The sequence below is a fragment of the Loxodonta africana genome, chromosome 4 (assembly GCF_030014295.1).
Source record: "Loxodonta africana isolate mLoxAfr1 chromosome 4, mLoxAfr1.hap2, whole genome shotgun sequence".
In the NCBI taxonomy this organism is placed as follows: domain Eukaryota; kingdom Metazoa; phylum Chordata; class Mammalia; order Proboscidea; family Elephantidae; genus Loxodonta; species Loxodonta africana.
The window spans coordinates 123,616,359-123,639,664 of record NC_087345.1 but is presented as its reverse complement, the minus strand read 5'-3'; the positions used below and the strand labels follow the sequence as shown (position 1 = coordinate 123,639,664).

The 23,306-nt window shown below is 36.8% G+C and overlaps 1 protein-coding gene across 1 annotated transcript in view; it reads right to left on the bottom strand.

The window, feature by feature from the left end:
- Nucleotides 1-414: 414 nt before the first annotated feature.
- RERG (RAS like estrogen regulated growth inhibitor) overlaps nt 415-23,306 on the bottom strand; it is a 155,932-nt gene continuing 133,040 nt past the window's right edge. Inside the window, exons 3-5 of the mRNA XM_010595152.3 lie at nt 16,377-16,433; nt 5,101-5,174; nt 415-3,547 (exon numbers count right to left, since the gene is read on the bottom strand). Of these exons, the coding sequence (XP_010593454.1) occupies nt 3,140-3,547; nt 5,101-5,174; nt 16,377-16,433 (539 nt within the window). The 3' untranslated portion in view covers nt 415-3,139. The remainder of the gene's footprint in view (nt 3,548-5,100; nt 5,175-16,376; nt 16,434-23,306) is intronic.

The following is a 23,306-nucleotide window of genomic DNA, read 5'->3' as shown; positions in this document are numbered from 1 at the left end:
GCCTCTTTAGTGCAGAAGCCAGATTTAGGGTTAACATAGACTCGTAACTAACACAATGTCCTTCTGAGAACTCTACCTGATGCCCTGTGTATTATAAGGTCTTTCCCCTCTTGCTGGTAGGAATACAAACTATTCCCAGCCCTATATATAGTCCCCTAAATTTTTGGACTACTGCTTTTCAGTGCTTCATTCTCCAGTCTCTGTTAGTTTCATCTCACCATGCACAAATCCACACTCAACCAAAGACTAAAGGGAACACTTCTGGAGATCTCTGGAGCTTTCTCTCTGTGCATTTCACTACTTCTTAGCATTTATCCACAAATTCTTATCCCCTTGGCCTCTGATTTTTGTCTGTTCAACTCAGTGAGTCTGCCACGTTCTTTTTGGGTATCTGTTTCCTATACTGTTTCCTGGAACCTACTACCTGGAAGTAAGCTGGATTTACCTTGTTTCTGAAAGGCATTGTTTTATGTATTTTGTCTGGTTGTTTCTAGTTTTCTGTGTGAGGGTAAATCCAGTTGCTTTACTTCATCATGACCAGATGAATGATATGCTATTAACACTGAAAATAAAACCATATTCCTACTCTTTCCAATGTCAGTCTTGCTTCATTGGCGTTCATGAAAATGAAGCTCAGCTTCCAAACAATTTAGTAGGATTAGCTTGTTTATAACCTTGGTTTGTGGAGAAGCCTGGAGCATCAGAGGAATTACTAATGTATATTGGCGCAATCCCATGTTCTGCTTTTGTAATTACCAGCTGGGACTTATGCCAGTGGGTCTATGATTTTTAACAGGGCTGGATTTGTACTCATATCTGGGAAAGCTGCTGGTGGCTGTGCATTGCACTTGGTTTTTGACACAAATGTGGTACCTGGGTATTTCACAATGCCTCCTTAGGAGCTTGATCTTAATAGGAACTGGCTGAACTGTATTCTCAAGTGTAGATATGGGAGAATGAAAGAGACTGTCATTCTAGAACATGGTAAAAAAAAAAAAATCTTTTAGTCAGCTTCCATTTCCCCTACCTCATTATATTACTGAAAATAAATCACAGCTGAGTTTACCTACTTGGTCTCTTAATTAGTTAAGTAAGCTTGCATAAGTATGCATTTTTAACTTTTTATCTCCTACCTCCATATTTTTTTCTTTCTCTTAATTCCTTCCTTCTGCTATCCTTTCCTTTTTACTCCTAAATATGATATTCTGGCCCTCCAAATTGCTTTCAATTACCACACCCATCATCACTTTTCATGTCTCTGTATTTTGGTTTCATGCTATTCCCTCTGTCTAGAATATTTTCACCATCTTTCTTTCCTGGATAAGTCATGTATATCCTTCAAGGTTTAGCTCAGACTTATCAAATGGACTAACTCGTGTGAAGTTACGTGCTCAACATATGTTGAGAGCCTCAACATGTATTTGTTGGTTAATGAATGCATGCATAAATGAAACAAGTCTTCCCTATATTACCTGCTTCTGTGTCTTCATCCCCGCAGCTAATGGACCAGAACTGTAGTGGATAATAGTCTGACTCAAAGGGTTCAAATCTTGCCTCTACCACTAAATAGCTGTGCAAAATTGGTTAAATTACATTTTTTTGTTGTGTCTCAGTATCTTCATCTCTCTGTAATTATGGCTATAGTACTATCTCTTACATACAGTATTTATGAGAATTTGATGAGAGATAATAAAGTGCTTAAAATAGCACTCCGAAAGTATTAGCTATTATTATGAACAGGAGCTCATTTTATATCAGGTTCACTGATTCATCAACTCTGCAATTCAATTGTCTCTCCCAAAATTTCAAATCCTTCATGTTATCACAAGAAGATTGCCAGGAGGTGACAGAATGTGAAAATGAGGCTTTTTTATTACGTTCACATAAAATAAAGTCAGCTACACCAAGTTGTCCAAATGCATTGGTGAATTAAAGCTTCCAACTCTTACAAATTTTTATACACATATCTATGCATTTATAAATACATATGTATGTAAAAGATATATATTTTCTTCTAAAATAAAGTGCCCAAATCTTGATATATAGGGGCATAACAGGGAGGAAAGAATCATAAAGTTGTAGCAATTATATACTACACTTTCACAATACAAAAATCTGTTTTACATACATTTTTTCAGGTATAGTAAACTTTAACCATCCATTCTTTTCTGAATTCTCCTAACTCAGTTAATTTACCCAAAATATTAAAAGAAGTCATGTGGTCAACTCAATGAATTGGAGGCTAATTTTTCTGTCTGTATCTGACACAGAGCTTAGACTCTCCAATGGAAGAGTAGTTAAGCTTCATTCTTGTTTCCTGTTCTGTCTCTCTACTTAGGTGGTTAAAGTAGAGAAATTAGGCAGGCATGTTTAACATTAAATCCTCTACTAGCATTCAATAAAGCCAGGGTTTGGTGAAAAGATTGCTAATGTGTTTGTACCACACTGAAATTGGTGAGAAATGGCCTAGTAGGATCTGGACTGTGGGGTCCTACTGCCTTTGTTGTTAAAATTAAAATAGTGTTTAAACTAAGGTAGAAAATTAGAGTGCAATGATCTATTGATCATTGAGAGAAGCAACTCAAGTTGAAATGGAACTCTCTATATTACAGAGGAAAACCTTAGAATATGTTTGCATTTAAGAGCCAAATAAAGGACTAAAATACATGACTTAAGATAATTCAGAAAATCCTCACTTCAAATGTTTTAATAACTGCTCTAATAACTAAATTATCCTTCCTCTGTTTTTACTGTATATTCTATTATCTTAGACTGTTAAGATAATCATTTTGCTGTCTTTGACGAGAAATTTAAAAATGCCTTTGAAAAGACTTCAAGTGAAGATGCCTAAAGATAGTTTAATATGAACCCAACCATTTCAGAACTGAATGTTCAAACTGCATTGAAGTATATGTATTCAAGCAAGAAAGAGGGATACTGTCAGCATTGTGATTGCATAAAACACTCTTAAACCTCCCAATATATGGAAGGCTGGTAACAATGGGAAGCCCAAATATTTCCCAGAGTCAAAACAAGGAATGGAGTATTTTGACTTATTTTTAGAAGGGAAGAAATGGGTGAGAGTATGTTTCCAATTACCTGACCCACCTCAGCAGGGCTTCCTCAGGGGCAGAGCTACCTAGCTACTGATTTTGGTGAGCATCTTGTTAATGGCCTGCTTGACGTGTGTAGTGGAGCTACGTCGCCTCGTCTTGCCCTGGACCATCCTCCGGCGACGCACCTCCCGGCACAGCTCGTAGAATATCTCGGTGATGTTTCCTTCTCCAGTGCAGGCAGAACACTCATAAAAAGCACATGCCAACTCTGTGGCCAGCTTCTCCCCTTCTTCTGTACTAACCTGTCGGGAGTGGTCCAAGTCTGCCTTGTTCCCAACCAAGATGAGAGTCACATTCTTGGGCTTTTTTATCTCATCCAGGATGTTCTTAAGTGGGAGCACTTCCTCAAAGCTTCCTCGGTCAGTAATGTCATAGACCAGCACAAAGCCTTCCCCCCATCGCATGTGTCCTTCCCTCTGAATGGTGTCTTCCTGTAGGCAAAGAAAAATGGCAGCTGGGAGACCTGGAGGTAATTGTAAGGTGTAGATACTGCTTAATTATTATTCTTTATATTCAGTGTTGTGGTTATCAGCTGAAACTGAGTCAAAGGCACCTAACAACAAGACCATATTCAGTGTAATTAAAATTACTTGGTAGTCTGCCTGTACAGACTTACTTTCTCAAACAGTTTGGAATAGAAGCATTGCTTACTCATACTAAGATATTTCAGGGAAACCATAATCTTAGTTGAGCATATTGCCTCAGACTTTTAATCAAAACTAATAAATTGGCAAATTGGTAGCAGACAGATTGTTCTTAACCCACCCTGTAGGGATCAGAATTAGTCACAGCTCAGTGATTTAGCTCAGTGAGATTTTTTTTTTAAATCTTCTCTCTCTTCAGATTAGACCATTAGACCAGGGGGAGTATAACAACAAAGAACTACATACAGAGTCAAATGCTAAGGCAGTTTTTTTCCCCCTCTACTTCATCACTCCCCAAATGTTATGCAACCCCAATAATGACACTTATTTGAAGTGATTCTCAAAGGGGTCGATCACTCCTTCCTAGGAAGGAAGAATGTGTGAGCTGGAAAAGCAATGCCTTCATGGGCTCAAATGATCCTGGAGGCATGTACTTCCCTGCTGCCTCCCTCTTTAGAATCTGTTCTTTGTGGAATGCTAAGAGTTCCTATAGGAAGGAGGAGGTGATGAGAAGGAAAAGTGTACAATTAGTTGCAATAACATTTTTGGATGAAATAATTCAAGTCCTCTTGGAGTCACATGTTACTGATAAACTATTATGGAAACCTTCTTCCTAACTCTCATTCTAGTGCTCATTTCTCTTTGGGGAGTAAATCCATCTAGGATGTGAATGCTTTGTAATCTCAGAATTGACTGACCTCAAAGCAAGTTTATAGTAGTTTTCTAAAAATAACTTGTTTAATTACATAACTCAGACTTTCAATAGGCTGTGTTGGTGACATGCTGAAAGAATGTTGCAGAACAGATTCCTAGAATAAAGCATTTTTGGGGAAAAAACAAAAACCAAACAACCTGCCTTAGCATTTGACTCTCTGTAATTCTTCTTTGTTGTATTGACCCTGGTGGTTAATTGTCTATAATTGTCATGTTAAGTTTGGGATATAATATATACTACATCTCTCTCAAAGATTCATCTCACCCATTAGAATACTAAAGGTTCTGAGAACTCCTTTAGTAAAGATAGATACCTGTTTATCTGAGCATTTCCAAAACACATTTGAGCATGAAAACCTATTAATATCTTGCTATCTCATAAAACAGATGAAAAATTCTATTCTAGACAATATCATGTAAGTATTGTGGTATTTTCAAAACCTTATTGACATAAAGATGCATACAAGGCTGTAGACATGTTAATACGTAAAATGGCTAGACAACTAGATAAAAAAATCTTTAGGTATAATGTAAAAACTAATTGAAATTGTCTTAATTTTGTTCATATTATATATGAGTCATTTTTATTTGATCCAGAAAATATTTTAGTTGAAGTCTTTATTCACCTGTCCAGCAGTATCTAGTATCTCCATGGAAACGACTTCATCATCAATGGTTGCTTGGTGTCGGTAGGTTGACTCTGGGGTAAGGAGAAGAAAAATAATTTGATCCTTAAACTTAGAAATAGGGAAAGTATGTCTGTTTTATAACATAAGGGAGTGTGCAGCCTAGGAAAGAAAGGATGAATGTGCAAGAATGTGGCATTTTTGTATTCTTAGAGCCCCTGGAGGTAACAAGTTCTAATTTGGGAGTTAACTGACTTTCAGGGTATAGCATGGGAGATCTCTTTTGCTTTTCTTATCCTCTATCACTTCCTCTTAAGACTCCATTTTATTCTCCTATGAGCCCAGTTCACTGGTACTCTCTTCCTTCTAAAATGGGGCCTCCACATTCTAAAACCAGAAGTTGATTTCTACAAAATATATTCTGCCTTGATGCTCGTAAAAAATACAGTTTCTGGAAATTATTCTTTATTTCTGTTGCTACAAGATGACATACAGGAGGTGCTCATAATTTCCTTCCAGCCATTAACCCTGTAAACGAAACACACATGAGAAGGAGGTAGATGGATCTGACAAAATGGCATAAAACTATGAGATCATCTGGGTGGCAAAAGGTAGTTGGATCCCAATGTTTGGGGTTGGTGAGGAACAGTAACCCGAAGTAGATAAGCGCTGGGTAGCATGGAGGGAAATTGAATACCGCAGAGTTCTCTTGCTCATATTGCTTCATCAATGCTGAAAAATGTCAGCAACTCAAAGCCAGCTAGAAGTTGGTTGGTTAATATCAGAGGGGTCCCCAACCCCTGCTAGAATGTAATGAGAAATTAGCAGGTGCCAGAAGAATAGGTGGCCTGAGTGTGCCCCTCACCACATGAAATGGAAACCAGAGGACAAAATTAAGTGCCACTTGGTGCTGCTCTATATGGAAATTCCTCTTTGCCTCCAAGTAGATTCTGACTCATATCGACCCTATAGGACAGAGTAAGACTGCCTCATAGGATTTCAAAGGAGTGGCTGGTGGGTTCAAATTGCCGATCTTTTGGTTAGCAGCCAAGCTCTTAACCACTGTATCACCAGAGCTCCATATGGAAACTAGAACAGTTTAAGAGCTCAGTTAATGACTGAGCTGATGAAAGTCAGGTTGAGGACATCTCCCTGAAGGTATAAATAGGTGAAAAGAAGGAAAATGTAAAAGTAAATTATAAGAAATATGGAGAACATAGCTAGTCATGATATTGTCCCTTAATAGAATAATGAGCCTCAAAGAAGAAGAGAAAATACATAGGCAGTGTAAATATTTGAGGTTGTAATGACCAAGTCTTTCCCACAATGAGAGATGCTGAAAGCCTTCAGATATGAAGAACAGGACATAACAGAAGAAAAGTCCTACATATAAACCATTATAGTAAAATTTAAGATTAATGACAGAAAATTTTAAAGGGCTCTAGAGGAAAAAAGTACATAACCTGCAAAGGGAAAAGACTAAAATTAATATTGGACTTCTCTCTCAAGAAACTAAATTCAAGATGTCCATGGAGTAAAACAAAGCAATAATCCCATCAAAAGTAACCCCGAATTACAATTCTAGATGATACCAGTATATCAGGGTGGAGGGGAGGAAGAGGCCAGAGGCAGGTATGAGTGAGATTAATATACCTGTCTTATTCTGGAAGGTGATAAAATTAAAGGATAGAAAACTCGAGCTAAGTATTCAACTTAACAAGCTACAGGAGGAAAAACAGGATAAATCCCAGAAGATAAAAGGGAAAAGTAATAGAGAAAATAGCAGAACAAAATTAGAAGTTCAGCAAAACCAAAGCATAGTGCTTGAAATGATTAAAATTAAAAAAAAAAAGTGGAGGAGGGGTAAAAAAAATTGACAATACTGACTAGTACATTGAGGGAGAAGTTGTGATTAAAAATTTAGCATGAAAAAGAGGAAAATATAACTACATACCAAAACCTGTTGCCGTCGAGTCAATTCCAGATCATAGTGACCCTAAAGGACAGGATGGAACTGCCCCATAGGGTTTCCAAGGAGTGCCTGGTGGATTTGAACTGCTGACCTTTTGATTAGCAGCTGTAGCTCTTAACCACTATGCCACTAGAGTTTCCATAACTACATATTATACTAAAATGAAAATAAAACATTAACTGTATACCAATAAATTTCAAACCCTGAAATTTGGGGGTGGGGTGGGTATAAGCAGATTAGTGCAATAAGAAATAAAAAACTAAGCTAGATAACAGCCATTAAATAAATTTAAATGGTATTTGTAGATCTTTCCTTACCCTAAAAGCAACTGTGCCCAGATAGCTTTACAGGAGAAAGGATAGCTACCTAATTTCTCTCATGGGGTATTACACTGGCTCCAATAAGTGGTAGTATAAAAGTAATAACAGAATGAGAAAAAAATGTAGGCTCATTTCATTTTGAACATAGATTCAATAATTCTAAATAAAACATCCAATTGAATCCAACAATGTAATAAGAAAAATACATCATAATCAAGTACAGTTTTTCAGAAATGCAGACTTTAAAATCAATGCAATCTAAAACATTAAAGGATAAAGGGGAAAAATCACATAATTATCTCTATAAATGTAGAATTTTTTTTTTTTATAGCCTAGTATCTAGGATTTTATAGGAATAGAAGGAAAGTCCCTTAACATGATAAAGGATATATGTCATAACCCCAAGCATGTATCATATATATGGACAAATTTTAGACTCATTGCCTTTAAAGTCAAGAAGAACAACAACAAAATACATGCTACAGAAAATACAGTCCAACAAGAATTATAAACCAGTGCAGTAAGGAAGAAATAAAAGATATATGGATAGAAAAGGAACTTAAAGATCATCAAGGTTATGGATTTAAGGTCAATACAGAATCAATAACATTCTTCTATACCAGCAAAAACCATGTAGGAAATGCAATGGAAAACAACTCCCAATAGCAGCAAAATATATATCTAGGAAGTGATAAAGAATGAACAAACTTCACAAAAATATTGAAAACTACCAAACAAATGGATAAGTAACAAATTTTAAAAGATTTTAATTTTTCCCCAAAATTAATCTAGAATTCAATGCAATTCAAATTCCAGTCAGACTTTTGGAGGAACTCAGCAAACTTATCTAAAATGACATACTACAAAATATAACACTTCCCCAAACACTATTGAACTAATATACGAATGGAGAAATTCACCAAGGCCTTAACAATAGACCCATGTTTACAGAGAAACTTGTTTGATGGCTGAGGTGAAACCACAAACTAGTGGGAAAAAGAGGAAAGTGTTCAATTGAAGGCATTGAACCAATCAGAGGATGGGTCACTAGAACCAATAAGAGGACAGGTCACTAAACGGAGGTTGGAAGTTGAATCCCTTCAGCAAATACAAAAGGGGAATTTCAGATGGATTAAAGACTTAATATGAAACGTAAAAGTTAAAATAATAAAAATATGAAAGCTTAAAATGAACAAAACATGAGGTAAAATAAATGGATTGACTACAGTTAAGGAATTCTGTGCTACATAGAATAAGTTGAAAGTCTAGAGAAAGTATTTCTAGATCACAAACCAAAAATCAATTTATAAGATATAAAGGAACTTTTTCAAATAATAATAATAAAAAAAAAAACAATAAAAGAAGATGGGGGAAAATAAGATAACGGCAAAGAATACAGAAAGGAAATTCCTAGAGGAGCAAGCCCAAATACCTAAGACGCATATAAAATGATGTTCTACCTGGCTACTAACCAGAGAAAAGCTCCTAAAATTATTTTATGGCAAAAATTAGAAGATTAGATATTATAATGTTTGACTAGGATATAGGGAACATCCTTGAACCATCAAAGGGAGTGTAGACTGGTACACCATTTTGGAGGGCAACTCAATAGCATTAAATGTATATACACCCTAAGATCCAGCCATTCCCCTCTAAGGCATATAAACTTGGCCCAGGCTTTTTACAGGAACATTTACAGCAGTGGTTCTCAAAAGTGTGGTGCCTGGACTATCGGCATCTTGTTAGAAATGCAAATTCCTGGGCTCCATCCCAGGCTTACTGTGGGGTGGGGGTCAAGAAATCCATGTTTTAACAAGCCCTTCTGGTACACGCTGAAGTTTGAGAACCACTAATTGAAAGGAATGTTTATCCCAGGGGTGTTAGCAGTGGTTCAGATTGGAGGCTTTTGGTGTTCATCACTGGGAGAATAAATACATGTGGGATGCTAAGAAATTCTATGCACAAAACTAAAATTATATATACCAACATGTGAGGATCTTAAAAATACAAGATTCAGTTTTAAAAACTAGAAATAGACCTATAGCACATGTCCATAAATATAAAATACATACATACACAAAAAAAACCTTTAAATATATAATAGCTTACTATTTGAATTACAACCACTCTAAATGTTTTTATATTAACTCATTTAATCCTCACAAATATTACTATTAGCCCCATTTTGTAAAAGGAAACTGAGGCACGCCAAAATTAACTTGTCTAAGGCCACACAGATGTTAAGTGGTGGAGTTGAGATTTGAACCCTGGCAGACTGGCTCTGAGGTTCTGGCATTTAACCACTATGCTAAGTATTAAACCCATTGGATTATATACCTATGAGAAAGTGGAGGGTAATGGGTGTCAGAGTAGGGGATGCAGGGAAAAGTGAAATAATACAAAGGCTTCATACACACCAAAAGTGACGTGGCCCCATGAACAGAATATTACAATTAACTTAATTATTAATTCTATGAGCCTAATACTACTTGAATCACTAACCATTCAACCAAATAAACCCAAAAGTTTTGGTTCCATGGGAGTAGCCTGTAAGCCAGCGCATTTTTTGCCCTCCTATTATTCATCCATCTTCTTCTCATCACCATTTTACAGTCCTTTTTTGACCAAAGTCTTAAGTTAATATATAATCTCCTACCAAAAACACAAGGAGCCCTGGCGAAGCAGTGGTTAAGTGCTCAGCTGCTAACCATAAGGTCAGCAGCATGAACCCACCAGATGCTTTGCTGGAGAAAGATATGGCAGTCTGCTACCATAAAGATTTACAGCCTTAGAAACCCTATGGGGTAGTTATACTCTGTCCTACAGGATTGCTATGAGTCAGAATGGATTGATGATGAGTTCAGCAATGGGATCCAAAATAAAACTGCAGAAAGCAAGCTTAACTACGTTCCATAAACTAGCCCTCTACTTGCCACCAGCCCTATATAATGATAATGGCCACAAGACACTGCACATAGCTCATGTATTTTCTGAAAGAAAATAAAAACAAGATTATTTTCAATATATTTTAATAAGTATGTTTGACATTGTTGCCATTCTAGAATATATAATCCATGCTTGGTGTGTACACTGATTCTCAGTTCTAGAACATTCCATCCCCCTACAATTTTAAGTTAATAGGTATTTGTTGCTTTGTATCATTTAATACTCTCAAATACCATTTATAGCAATCTACTTGTCTATATATATTCTCTCAATCATTTCCTTTTTTTTATCTTCAGCGCTCCAACTTGAGCAAGGAGGCCCAGACAGAACTACAGGTACTGCAGATCCACACCATTTTTATTTCTCCCTTCACTGTTCCCTAGTGTCCCCTTGTGCTGCCTTCCCTTTTAAAAGACTGGCACTAGCTTTAGAGCCTGGAAAACAGTGCTCCAGGCTCTGTTCCATGTCTTTGCACTGGAAGTTGTCCTTGAGACAGGGACATTCTTCTCTGTTGCTTCTGTAATAAATAGGATATGTATTTCAACCACAGAAGGGCACAGTAGGGGGGCAAAAAGACTATAATGAAAATTGTACGAAGTTCTGTGATTCTTGGCTGTTTGTTAACTGAGACGAAATAGGATGAAATGCAGGAAATGAGGGAATGTCTGCCACAGACAAGGCAGTGGGTGGCAGCAGTGATTTCATCTAAGCTGAATACTGGTTGCATGCCATTTCAAGCATTCTTCTATAAGCCTCTTCTCTCATAGGAATCCGTTTCTCCATATGTAAAAAAGAATGCAAGCATTGTCCACAGAGGCTAAATGTTGTGCATCTATGTGCTAAGTTTTCCAAAGATTAAAGACAAAAAAAACCTGTATTAAATGCTTTTTGGAATTAAGCCCTCCTACTCACTTTTTTTTTCTACTCATTTCAACTTTTTTTTTTTTTTTTACTCATTTTAACCCAGATAAAGATGTGGCAGTCTGCTTCCGTAAAGATTTATAGTCTAGGAAACCCTGTGAGGCAGTTCTGCCCTGTCCTATAGGGTCACTATATGTCAGAATCAACTCCACAGCAGTGGGTTTGGTATTTGTTTTAAAATAGACAGTGTATGTGGGTTGTGGACATACTTTTCATTTTGTTCATACTACAAGAAAATGATAATTTTGAGTCGATTGTTTAGGAAATACTTCCAATCGTTATTGCCAGGCCAATATCAGTTTCAAGATGGAATTAGGCATATAAAATCCAGAATTATATTTCAGCTTCACTGCATATGTAAAGTGCATGACTTAAAACCTATACTCGGTAACATTTTCATAAATGAAAATATATTTTATATGCCCTAAGAACATTTGATGGTCAAAGGGATATTGCATGTAATCAGTCCTTTTACTAATTTTTTTTTTTTGTGTGTGTGCAAATTTCAACATATTGGGATAGACACTTGGCCAGTGCAGTGACAATGGCAGTTAGTAATGTTGATCAGTCCAGGGTGGGAATGACTTGAATTGTACTGCTGGTCTAACCATAAGTTAGCCATGTAATCTTGGGTAAATTCACTTCTTTGGACCTGTCTTCCTGTTTGTCAAATGAAGATCTTCAAGTCCTTAGCTGTGCAAATACAAAATAGTTCTATGAGTTGGTTAGGCATTTCTGCTTTAGTATCCAGTTGAGAGAATTTGGTTTGGGTATGTCTCTTTCTTTATATGAAATTTCCTAGCAGAGGAAGCTATAATGCTTTAATACAGGTAGAAAGAACTAATCACAAAATCAACACAGCAGGCATTTCATACAGTGGATTTAATGCCCACCCCCCTTCCATCTCAGCTATAATCCATTCAAACACAGTAAACAGTGTCCCCTCAGAGATGGTGGTGGTGTTAGTGATAGGTGCTGAAATGTCGTCTCTCTCTGCCTCCCTAAACACCCTCCAAATACATACACACACTTTGTGTTTTCTGCATTGATCAACATTAATCAGTTGTCGTCAAGTCACCTCTGACTCATGGTGATCTCAAGTGTGTCAGAGTAGGACTGTGCTCCATAGGGTTTTCAATTGCTGATTTTTGGAATTAGATAGCCAGAACTCTCTTCTAAGGTGCCTCTGGGTAGACTCGAACCTCCAATCTTTTGATTAGCAGTCGAGTGTGTTAGCATTTGCACTACTCAAGGACTCCTTGATCAACATTAAACCCAAACCTGTTGCTGTCTAGATGATTCCAACTTGTAAGGACAGAGTAGAACCGCCCCACAGGGTTTCCAAGGTTGACTGCCATATCTTTCTTCCATGGAGCAGCTGGTGAGTTTGAACTGCCAACCTTTTGGTTAGCAGCAGAGTGCTTTACCACTGCGCCACCAGGCACCTTCTGATTAACATTATCAGAGGGTAGCACGACTCTGGGGAGGGGATTCTGTTCTTGGCTTCTCTGATCAGAATATGGATCTTTCATTGCACAGGGGCATAGTCATTCTGGTGCTCTGTCATTGCTACCACCATGATTAGCTGGTCCACATCCCAAATCTTCTAGCTTCAGTGGTGGTTTCCAAATGCTCTTCCTAGACCAGTGCTGGCTTTTGACAAAGATTTATGACAAAAATTTAAGGAAAACTAAAATTGGTCAATGTAAAGGATTGAATATTTTTCTTAGATTATGTCCTTTATAAAAACTGGGTGTTAAAAAATGTCCTCCTTTTATGAAATGATGGTGCATGGTGCCAGAAGAGTATAAGTTTAGTTACCCCTCAGCCCGCACCCCTTGATTGGATCCCTAATTGAAATTCCTATGACAGTCCCTCCCTAGTAAAAAAAAAAAAAAAGGCAACAAAAAATTCGGCCACGGAATCTAAAACTTTGGTAATCACTAAGCTGTAAAAAAAAAAAAAAAATCACTAAGCTGTGGCAGCAAGAATTTTCTTCAGAGTAACAAACATCCTAGTTGTTGATATGTTGGATGAAGCTATTCTTCAGCCTCTTATGGAGCAGCAATTCCGTTACAGGTTTAAAAAACTGCCCCATGTTTCTGGGGGAAGGCACAGAATTCCAGACTGATCTTTGCAAATATGCCACTTTACCTTTGAATATAGCTATCCACTTTGGTGGTGGTCTTGAAGTTTTTAAATGAAAGTAGCTGCAAAGCTCCTGAGTGGTGCAAATGGTTAACACACGAGGCTGCTAACCGAAAGGCTTTTCGAACCTACTCAGAGGTACCTCAGAAGAAACACGTGACGACCTACTTTCAAAAACCAGCCATTGAAAATCCTATGGAGAGCAGTTCTACGTTGACATACACGGGTCTCCATGAGTTGAAATCGACGCCATGGCAACTGGTTTGGTATCAAACAAAGGATCCTGCCTTCCTTATGATAGTGTGAAATTAAGCCCAACAAATGCTGATCCCTCTTGGATCAAATGGATCGGGAATTCCTCTAGGCTAAAATATTAGTGACTTATAGGCACACATGTGCACATACTCACGCACAGATCTGGTTTCCAGTGAGAGAGTTAATGACACCCTCACCTGGGAGTGTGTCATATTTAGTGCTCCTAATCTCATGAAGTCTGATGAAAGCTCTTGTTGCTTAGCAGCTGCAATCCTTTTTGAGCCATAAAGTACAAGGTCACTCGAAGTTTCATTATTCTCAGTAAAGGAAGATAACTATCATTACAGAGAACTGATGCAGGCAGATTTCTATTAATAGCTGTTGTTTTTGAGAATGAATAAAACAAGGGGGAATATGGTTCACCTATGACTAATTAAAAATAGTTACTGGAACATATTCAGAGGGAACTCAAAAATTTTATGAGAACTTTTAAAATTATTTTCATCTTTCCTTGAGATGTACTGGCATAATAATAAAATTTATACTTTTCTACTGAATTCTCATAAATCATTAAGGTTCTTCAGAATCACAATCTTTTATAAAGCTTATATAAAAAATAAAAGGAAAATATTTACCTAGGTGGGAGAAACGATATATTGATAAGGATTTTAAAAACACAGGTGCATTTTTAGATCCAAATATATCATCTTAAAACTTAGATTTTGGTTTATGTTAAAAACATGTTGAAAAAATTTTGCTTAAAGACAAAACCAGAGACATAACAGTGAGTGTAGAGACATGCTATTCTCCTAGATTAAAGATTGAACATCTTAACGATGTGAATCTTAAAGTATTTTATAGTCTTAATGCAATTTCGATCAAAATTCCAGTGAGATTTTCCCTTTTCATGTTATGCCAAAAATGGTTTCTAAAATTTATCTGGAAGAACAAACTGGAGAAAGCAGCCAAGATAAAGTAATGAAGGAAGACTTTCTCTATGAGGCTGCAAAGTGCTCTATAGAGCATATAATTATCAAACCGTGTTGTGATGTTGGATGTGCAAGGCAAATCTAGAACTATATCCTAGCATAAAATGATCCAATATATGCAAAAGACAGCATTGGATGTAATGGGCAAAGGGTAGGGACTATTGAATAAATAAGAGTAGGACAACTGATCGACTATTTTGAGAAAAAAAAAAGTTGGCTCTTTGCCCTGTACTTTTCACTAAAACGAGTTTTCTGATAAGATCAAATAAAATAAACTATTAAGATTATTCTCTACCCCCTTCATTGTTCAGTTTTCCTTCATAACATTTATCACTATCTGACATATTTATTTGACTCTTTTTACTAGACTGCAATCTCCAAGGGGGGAAACAGGCATTGTCTCTTTCTGCCTATTGATTCATCCTCAGCACCCAGAGCAATCAGATACATGGATGGCATTCAAGAACTATTTTTTCAAATGAATGAATAAAAGCAATGAAAGAAGGAACAAGGGGAAAGAAATTTCCCTTTTAAATGGAACATATGTAACCTGGGAGTGATAACAAAAACCAACTGGGGTAGATTTTGCCCATTTCACTCTAAGTCCAGCTCAGCCTGGGGCACCGTGCTGGATAATGAAAGGATGGATGTCTTTCCCTCTTCTTCTGGACTTTCAAAATTGCCCTTTTTAAAACCAACTGGGGCTCTTATAGAAACCAAGAAAAATTCAAAGGCTCAATTTAGAGTAAAATCTTACTTTAGAATTCAATGATTTCCAGGGCTGTGTTGAAGATGAGAGTGAAATAGATTTCTATTAAGAGCTCTGTTTTAACCTGTGAAAAAAGTAGATGACGAATGCTTCATACATCAACATTATTCCTTCAGGATCCACAGATAACCATATTTGCTTCTTTTATTTTTTTAAACAGGTTTAAATTAGATTCGTTGGAGAGAAGAGGGGAGAAACATCATTTATTTTAAAGCTTTCCCAAATTCACTATGCAGAAGAAGTTTATTTTACTGTTACACTCTCAGCATGCCTTTCTATCCTCTTTCTCCCATTAGAACGATGCTGGGCAATGAATAAGGAAGACTGAAGAAGAACTGACATCTTCGAATTATGGTGTTGGTGAAGAATATTGAATATACGATGGACTGCCAAAAACATGAACAAATCTGACTTGGAAGAAGTACAGCCAGAATGCTCCTTATAAACAAGGATGGCAAGACTTTGTCTCACATACTTTGGACATGTTGTCAGGAGGGATCAGTCCCTGGAGAAGGACATCATGCTTGGTAAAGTATAGAGGGTCAGCGAAAAAGAGGAAGACCCTCAACGAGATGGATTGACACAGTGGCTGCAACAATGGGCTCAAGCATAACAATTATCAGGATGGCACAAGACTGGGCAGTGTTTCATTCTGTTGTGCATAGGGTAGCTATGAGTATCAGAACCAGGTCGACGGCACATAACATGTTTTTCTAATGAGAGAGTATCATATTGTATCTACTTCCTTGTTTCAAATCTGACCTAATTTCTTCATCCATGCATTAAAATACTGAAAGGATACAAACACAGACAGCATGAAACACAGGTCTAGCCTCCTAGAGGGCTCCTTTGTGCGTTAGTCAAGAGGTTTAAAAAGATTGCAATAGAAAATGTCATGCTTTCTTTTGAAAGATAAGCTCTGAATGGAGATTAGTAAGAAACAAAATTTAACTTACCAAGGGTGGGATCATATTCCCAGATGAACCGTTTGGTCAGGAATCTCACCACAAGAGCTGTGGAAGAGCAAAATTTCAAACAAGTTTGTTAAATTTTCTTGTATTTCTTACTCTTTTAAGGAAAAGAAATGACCTATACAACTATACTTGTTACGTTTCCTTGGCACTGATGTTATCTGCTCACATTGGCATCACCCAATAAATCTGTCTTTATTCAAATACTTTTTCAATTTTCATATTGTGGCCTAAAAACTGGCAGGATGTTTTAATGAATTTGTTTTGCACCAAACAACAGTTTTGATTTGTTCTTTTAATCACAAAGTTAAAACAAACAAAAATACCACATTGTGAAAATTCTCAAATATAAAATTTGCAGCAAAACAATGAATTCAGAGAAATTGCCTCATGATATATAGATGCCTGCAGTTTGAATATTGTAAGGACTGACAAAGCTGAATTAGAAATGTGATAATTTATGTTATAACAAAAAGATCACTAAATTTGTGTTATTAAAAAGTAGATATTCTTTTTTTATTCAAAAATAAATATTAGTGATTCATTAAGGCTCATCAAAACCAAAACAACCCATAGACATTGAGTAGATTTCAACTCATAGCATCTCTATAGGACAGAGTAGAACTGCCCCATAGGGCTTCCAAGGCTATAAGCTTATCAAAAGTAACACTAAATATTTATTATGGGTCTGGGTCTACTGTGCTAAGCACTTTACTTGCATGGTCTCCTTCATCCTCACTTCATCTCTACCACGTAGGTACTACAATTGCTCTCTTTTTTCATATAAGGAAACTGAAGCTCTGAGAGGTTAACTAATTTATCTGGGCTGACGTAGTGAGTTAATGGTCAAGTCAGGATCTGAATACAAGTCCATTTCCAAAGCCCTGCAATTTATCTAGCATATGAAACTCAGTTTAAGGCCTAAACCATCTGGATAATATTTAACTAATGATGGATCAAAGGAAGAGAAGTACTAAAATTTGTGGACTCTGTTGCTCTCAGAAACTGATGGGGCATATGCTGAACATTTTCTTATGCTTCCATATAGTTGAAAACAGTGGTTTTTAATCATTTCTTTTTTTGGAGGGGGAAGCCATACACCCTTGAAAAATGCACATCCACACAGTCCAGCACACAATTTTGTAAGCTCATGAACCCTCTGAAGACTTCTGATGGTCTCTCTGGGGTCCCAATGACCCAGCTAAAGAATGCTTGACTATCATAATTCATAGTTTTAAAATATCTGTTATTAGCATATTTCTATTTTTACTGAAATGTCCCATATACAGTAGCATAAAGATATTCAAGGGGTATTGCCTTTGTCTATTGCCACTGTTTAGGTCAACAGATGTATATACCTTTTTTTTTTTTTAGTGGGATTGCCACTGTTTGGGTCAACAGATGTATATACCTCCTACCATGGTGTCTTACGGAGCCCTGGTGATGCAGTGGTCAAGAACTTGGCTGCTAACCAAAAGGTCAGCAGTTCGAATCCACCAGGCACTCCTTGGAAGCCCTGTGGGGCAGGTCTCCTCGGTCCTATAGGGTCACCATAAGTCAGAATTGACTTGAAGGCAATAGGTTTGATTTTTTTTATAGTGTCTTACAGGAGAGATGGCAGTGCAAATTGCAAAGAGAACTTGGTAAAATAGACCACATACGTGACTTTGCTGCTGGTGGCTGGAGACTGAAAGTAGTAATGTTCTAATTACAGAGTGTGACGTGGGATTTGAGCCAAAATATTTGCAGTGCCTGAAGTAGCAAGGCCCTTGACCCTGTGATACTTCCCACACTGAGCACACTTGTAGTTTTATCTGCAGTTTTTTGTCACTCTCTTGAGACTTTTTTTTTGCCTGTATGATGTAATAAAGACTAATAGACTAGAGAAAGATATTTTACTTTTTTAAATTAGTAACATTAGCAAACATAACTGAACTATTCAGAGTTTTATCTTTTGTTAGAATACATAGTTTTAACTCTAAAAACCATGACCTAGAAAAATTCAATTATCTGACATCTTCAAGGAATGAGCTATGAAAATTAACTATTTTTTTAAGATAACTGAAGATTCAAGTTTCCCAATTCCAAAACCATTTCAACTTTGTTTCTCAAAGAAATGTTTCTAAAACATATTAGACACTCCATTGCCTTTCAAAGTCGAGTACAATGAACATAACTGAATCATTTTTAAAATGTCTAGATCTTACTTTTTTTTTTTTTTTTTACTGAAGACCCTTGATTAGTGCCCCATGTGGTGCTGAGGCAATACTTTTAGAAGCTGTAGAACGGATGAGGCACATATCCTCCCTCAAATACCATGGCTGTCTGCTTTTGCTGTGGTCGCCATGCCTACCTCTAAATAACCCATCTGTATTTCTATTTTGTTACTTTTATTACACCAAAGGCTGATAAACCCATATTGACATGTCTGTTAGAACTGTGTCTGAAACAAGAGTAAATTAGTTCTGGGATTAGATCCTAAGTAGCCTTTTCTATTAATATAAACATGATTCCTGGTAAACCTTTGAGATACCGTGCTTGTTGCTGACTTTCTAGGTTACTGCCTCCGTTTCAGGCAGCTGACCAAAAAAAAATCATCTCCTTTTAGCCAGGCAGCTTTGCTGGGCTTCGTCAATGAAATCAACCCTAATATTTAGGATGCTCTCTTTTTTTAGCAAACACACATAAATTGTTATTTTAACCATAGAATCATACATTGTTTAATTCAATCTATTTCAAATGCATTAAAAAACAAAAATGAAAAAAACACTTCAAAAAATTGTGTGTTAAATGTACATTCTTTTAAGATGTGTTTTTATCTCTCACAGATTCTTCACAGAAGACAAATACATTTTCTACATTTTTAGATTTCAGTAACTTAAAATTATTAGTCTAAAGAATAAAAATAATATTACATCTGTGGACATTATATCTTTTATCTGTTTAAAGGCTCTATTGTTATTTAAAAGTGTCTGAGGTACTTAAATGACATTTACCAATTTACCAATGTAACTGTAAAACTATTAGTTTTAGCTCAAATTTTACTATAATATTCTTATAGAATGATTTTCATAAATGATATACCACTTCTCATCTCTTCCACAAATATCATGCTTCTCAAGTCACTATGACTTCACATCAATGACACTACAATTGCTTCCTTAATGGTCACTCTATTTCTACTCTACCCCCAGAGCCCCTTAGACTACTCTCTACACAGCATCCAAAGATCTTCATATAAATTATCTCTTATGTTTTTGCCCCAAACTCTCCCAGACCTCATCTCATCAAACAAATATTTATTGACTGCCTACATTCTATCAGGTTCTATTCTAGGTGCTTGGAATAATACAACAAACAATTCAGACAATGATCCCTAACCTTAAGGATCTCATATTCTAGAACAAGGAGACAGAATAGTAACCATAATAAATAAATTACATAGTATGTTAAAAGTGATAAGTGCGATGGAAAAAAGGTAGAGCAAGGTAAGGGATGGGGCATTGGGGGATGATAGCAGAAGAGCTGTAATTTCAGATGGGGTGGTGAGAGTAAGCCTCATTGAGAAGGTGATATCTGACAGTGATGGGGGAAGATATCTGGGAGAAGGGCATGCCAGGCAGAGGACACACAGTACAAAGACCCGAAGGGAGGAGTGTGCACTTGGTTATGCTCAAGAAACATTAAGTGGCCAGTGTGGCTAAAATGGAAACTCTGGTGGCGTAGTGGTTAAGTGCTATGGCTGCTAACCAAGAGATCAGCAGTTCAAATCTGCCAGGCGCTCCTTGGAAACTCTGTGGGGCAGTTCTACTCTGTCCTACAGGGTCGCTATGAGTTGGAATTGACTCAACGGCAGTGAGTTTGGTTTTTGATTTGGTGGCTAAAATAGAATGATCAAGAATGTGTATAGTAGTGATCACGCACTTCACAAATATCATCATCATCATTAACTGAAAAACATATATTTATTATTATGCCTATTTCTTTAGAATGTACATTCCATGAAGGCATAGAATTTATTTTATTCATCATTGTTTTCCAGTGTCAACAGCAGTATATGCCATATGGTAGACTCAAACATATTTGTTGAACAGATGAAAAACATACATCAGTCCATGTCACAGCTCACTCTTCAAGAGTTAAATAGCCAGGCATTGAGAAAACAAGCAGAAAAGAAAATTCACGACAAAGCCATACCATCTTTCTATAATTTTTTTATTGAAAGGTTATATGAATACGTAATCTGAAATGCCTATTATGGCTATTGCATATTTACATAAATTTACTTCTATAGCTTATTGAAATGATTACTATAAAAACTGATCTAATTTTCTTTTGAATCTCCAGTCCTCTCAATCCCAACCAACCAGAACAAAACCTTCTTTTAAAATTAAAAGGTGAAACTGGACTAAACCAAAAGCTAAGAAGTTTCCTGAATACAACCGAATGCTTCAAAGGCCAGAGTAGCAGGGACAGGGGTCTGGGGACCATGGTTTCAGGGGACATCCAGGTCAACTGCTATAACAAAATATATTAAGAAAACTTTCTGCATCCCACTTTGGTGAGTGGCGTCTGGGGTCTTAAGTGCTAACAAGCGGCCATCTAAGATGCATCAATGGGTCTTAATCCACCTGGAGCAAAGGAGAATAAAGAAAAAAGACACGAGGTAAATATAAGCTCAGGAGACGGAAAGGGTCACATAAACTAGACCAGAAGAACTAGATGGCACCCAGGTACTACAGATGTTGCCCTGACAGGGAACACAACAGAGAATCCCTGAGGGAGCAGGAGAACTGTGGGAGGCATACCTCAAATTCCCATAAAAAGACTAGACTTAATGATCTGAGACTGAAGGGACTCCAGAGGTCACGGTCCCCAGACCCTCATTAGCCCAAGACTGGAACCATTCCCAAAGCCAACTCTTCAAACAGGGATTGGACTGGACTACAAGACAGAAAATGATACTGGTGAGGAGTGAGCTTCTTGGCTCAAGTAGACACATGAGACTGTGTGGGCAGCTCCTGCCTGGAGGCGAGGTGAGAAGGCAGAGGGTGACAGAGGCTGGTTGAATGGTCACAGGGAATATGAGGAGTGTGCTGTCTCATTAGGGGGAGAGCAGCTAGGAATACATAGCAAGGTGTGTATAAGTTTTTGTATGAGAGACTGACTTGATTTGTAAACTTTCACTTAAAGCACAATAAAAAAAAAGGTGACATTGCTAATCTTTACTTCCACCAGAAGTCTGATTTAAAGTTTTATTTTTTCTCCCAAAATTTCAAGGTTTGACATATTTGATTGGTTACAGTTAAGTCTCTGTGTTCTGAAGGTTTTTTTTTCTTTCCTTTGCCTAGAAAACAACTTTCCACTAAACTAGCCAAATATGTTTCATGGCTAATCTATATAGAAGAATATTTTCCTCATTTTGTCTAATTTATAACCCACTTGGATAATTCTTCATCATATGTGTTTCATTTTTGATATTAATGGCACTGGAAGGATTATAATTATTAATGATAGCCAATTTATGGCAAAATGGAAAAGTCACTGAGTAGTATTTAATCAAAGGAAATATTTTTAAAGTGACATCAGTATAATAAGCCAATGGAAAAACATTCCATTCATAAGTGAGAGCTATAAGGTAAAATTACTACATTAAAATCATCATGCTACTTCTAAATATTAGCAGTTCTGGACTGGTTATTCAAAATAATTACATCATTGTCAAGAAGAGGCAGTTATAAGAGGCAGAAGTACCAGTTACAATGATCAGAATAATAATTGTAAATAAAAAGTGATTAGATATTATCTGTATCATAAATCAGCTTTTGGAAAGAAATGGACTTTTCAAGGAATATGAAAACTGACACACAAGATATTCTTGTACTCTAGAAAAAATTGAAAAGACATAAGAGAGACTCAGACAGAAATTACAAATGTCACTTTTTAGGCTTATATATTAAAAAAAATTCCTGTTATGGAATAATTTTCCCTTATGCAACTCATGTAATAACCTGATTAGGAATATAATACAATTGTTAGATACTTAAGCATATATAACCTCCTAAACATTTGTGGCTGTTGTTATATCCTTAACATAAAAATCTGTTTTTTTTTTTTTTTTCTGTTTAAGGACCCCTGGTGGCACAAACTATTAAATGCTTGGCTGCTAACCAAAAGGTTGGCAGTCTCAACCCTCCCAGAAGTTCCACAGGAGAAAGACCTGGCAATTGGCTTCTGCAAAGATTACAACCAAAAAAACCCTATGGGTCACATGGGCTTGCTGGTATGGGTCAGAATCAACTTGATGGCACCTAACAACAGTCTTTTTGTTAAAAAAAACTTTCTCATCTCTTCACTGATGTGTGTTGAATGCTTTATCAATTAAAGCAGTATCCAATTACCTGTCCTCTCCAAACTTTGGCTTCCTCATCTCTAATATGTGGATAGCAATACCATCCTGTGGCTCAGAGTTGATTCCCTTGCTTCCCCTAGATCCTCACATACCTTTGCAATCTCAGCTTCAAGCTCTTCCAATAGCACTCCTTATGCTTACATCATAAACAGACTGATTGTGCTACTTAATGATACCATGTACATTCATCTCTTAATGTCTCAAATCATATTGTTACTGTTGCCTTGAAAGTATTTTCCCAACTACTAAAATCCTAATCCATCAAAATCCAGGTCACATATCATTTTGTGAAGCCTTTCTTTGTCTTCTGTATCAGTTAGATACTGTTATGTAACAAACATATCCCAAAGCTCAGTAGCACACAACAATAAGCATTTATTCCTTGCTCACACATCTGAATGCTGATTGGGGTCCACTGATCTAGGCTGGGCTAAGATAGGCTTGACTCCAAGCATCCTTTTGATCAAGATCTCCTCTACATGTCTCTCATCCTCTTTTAACTG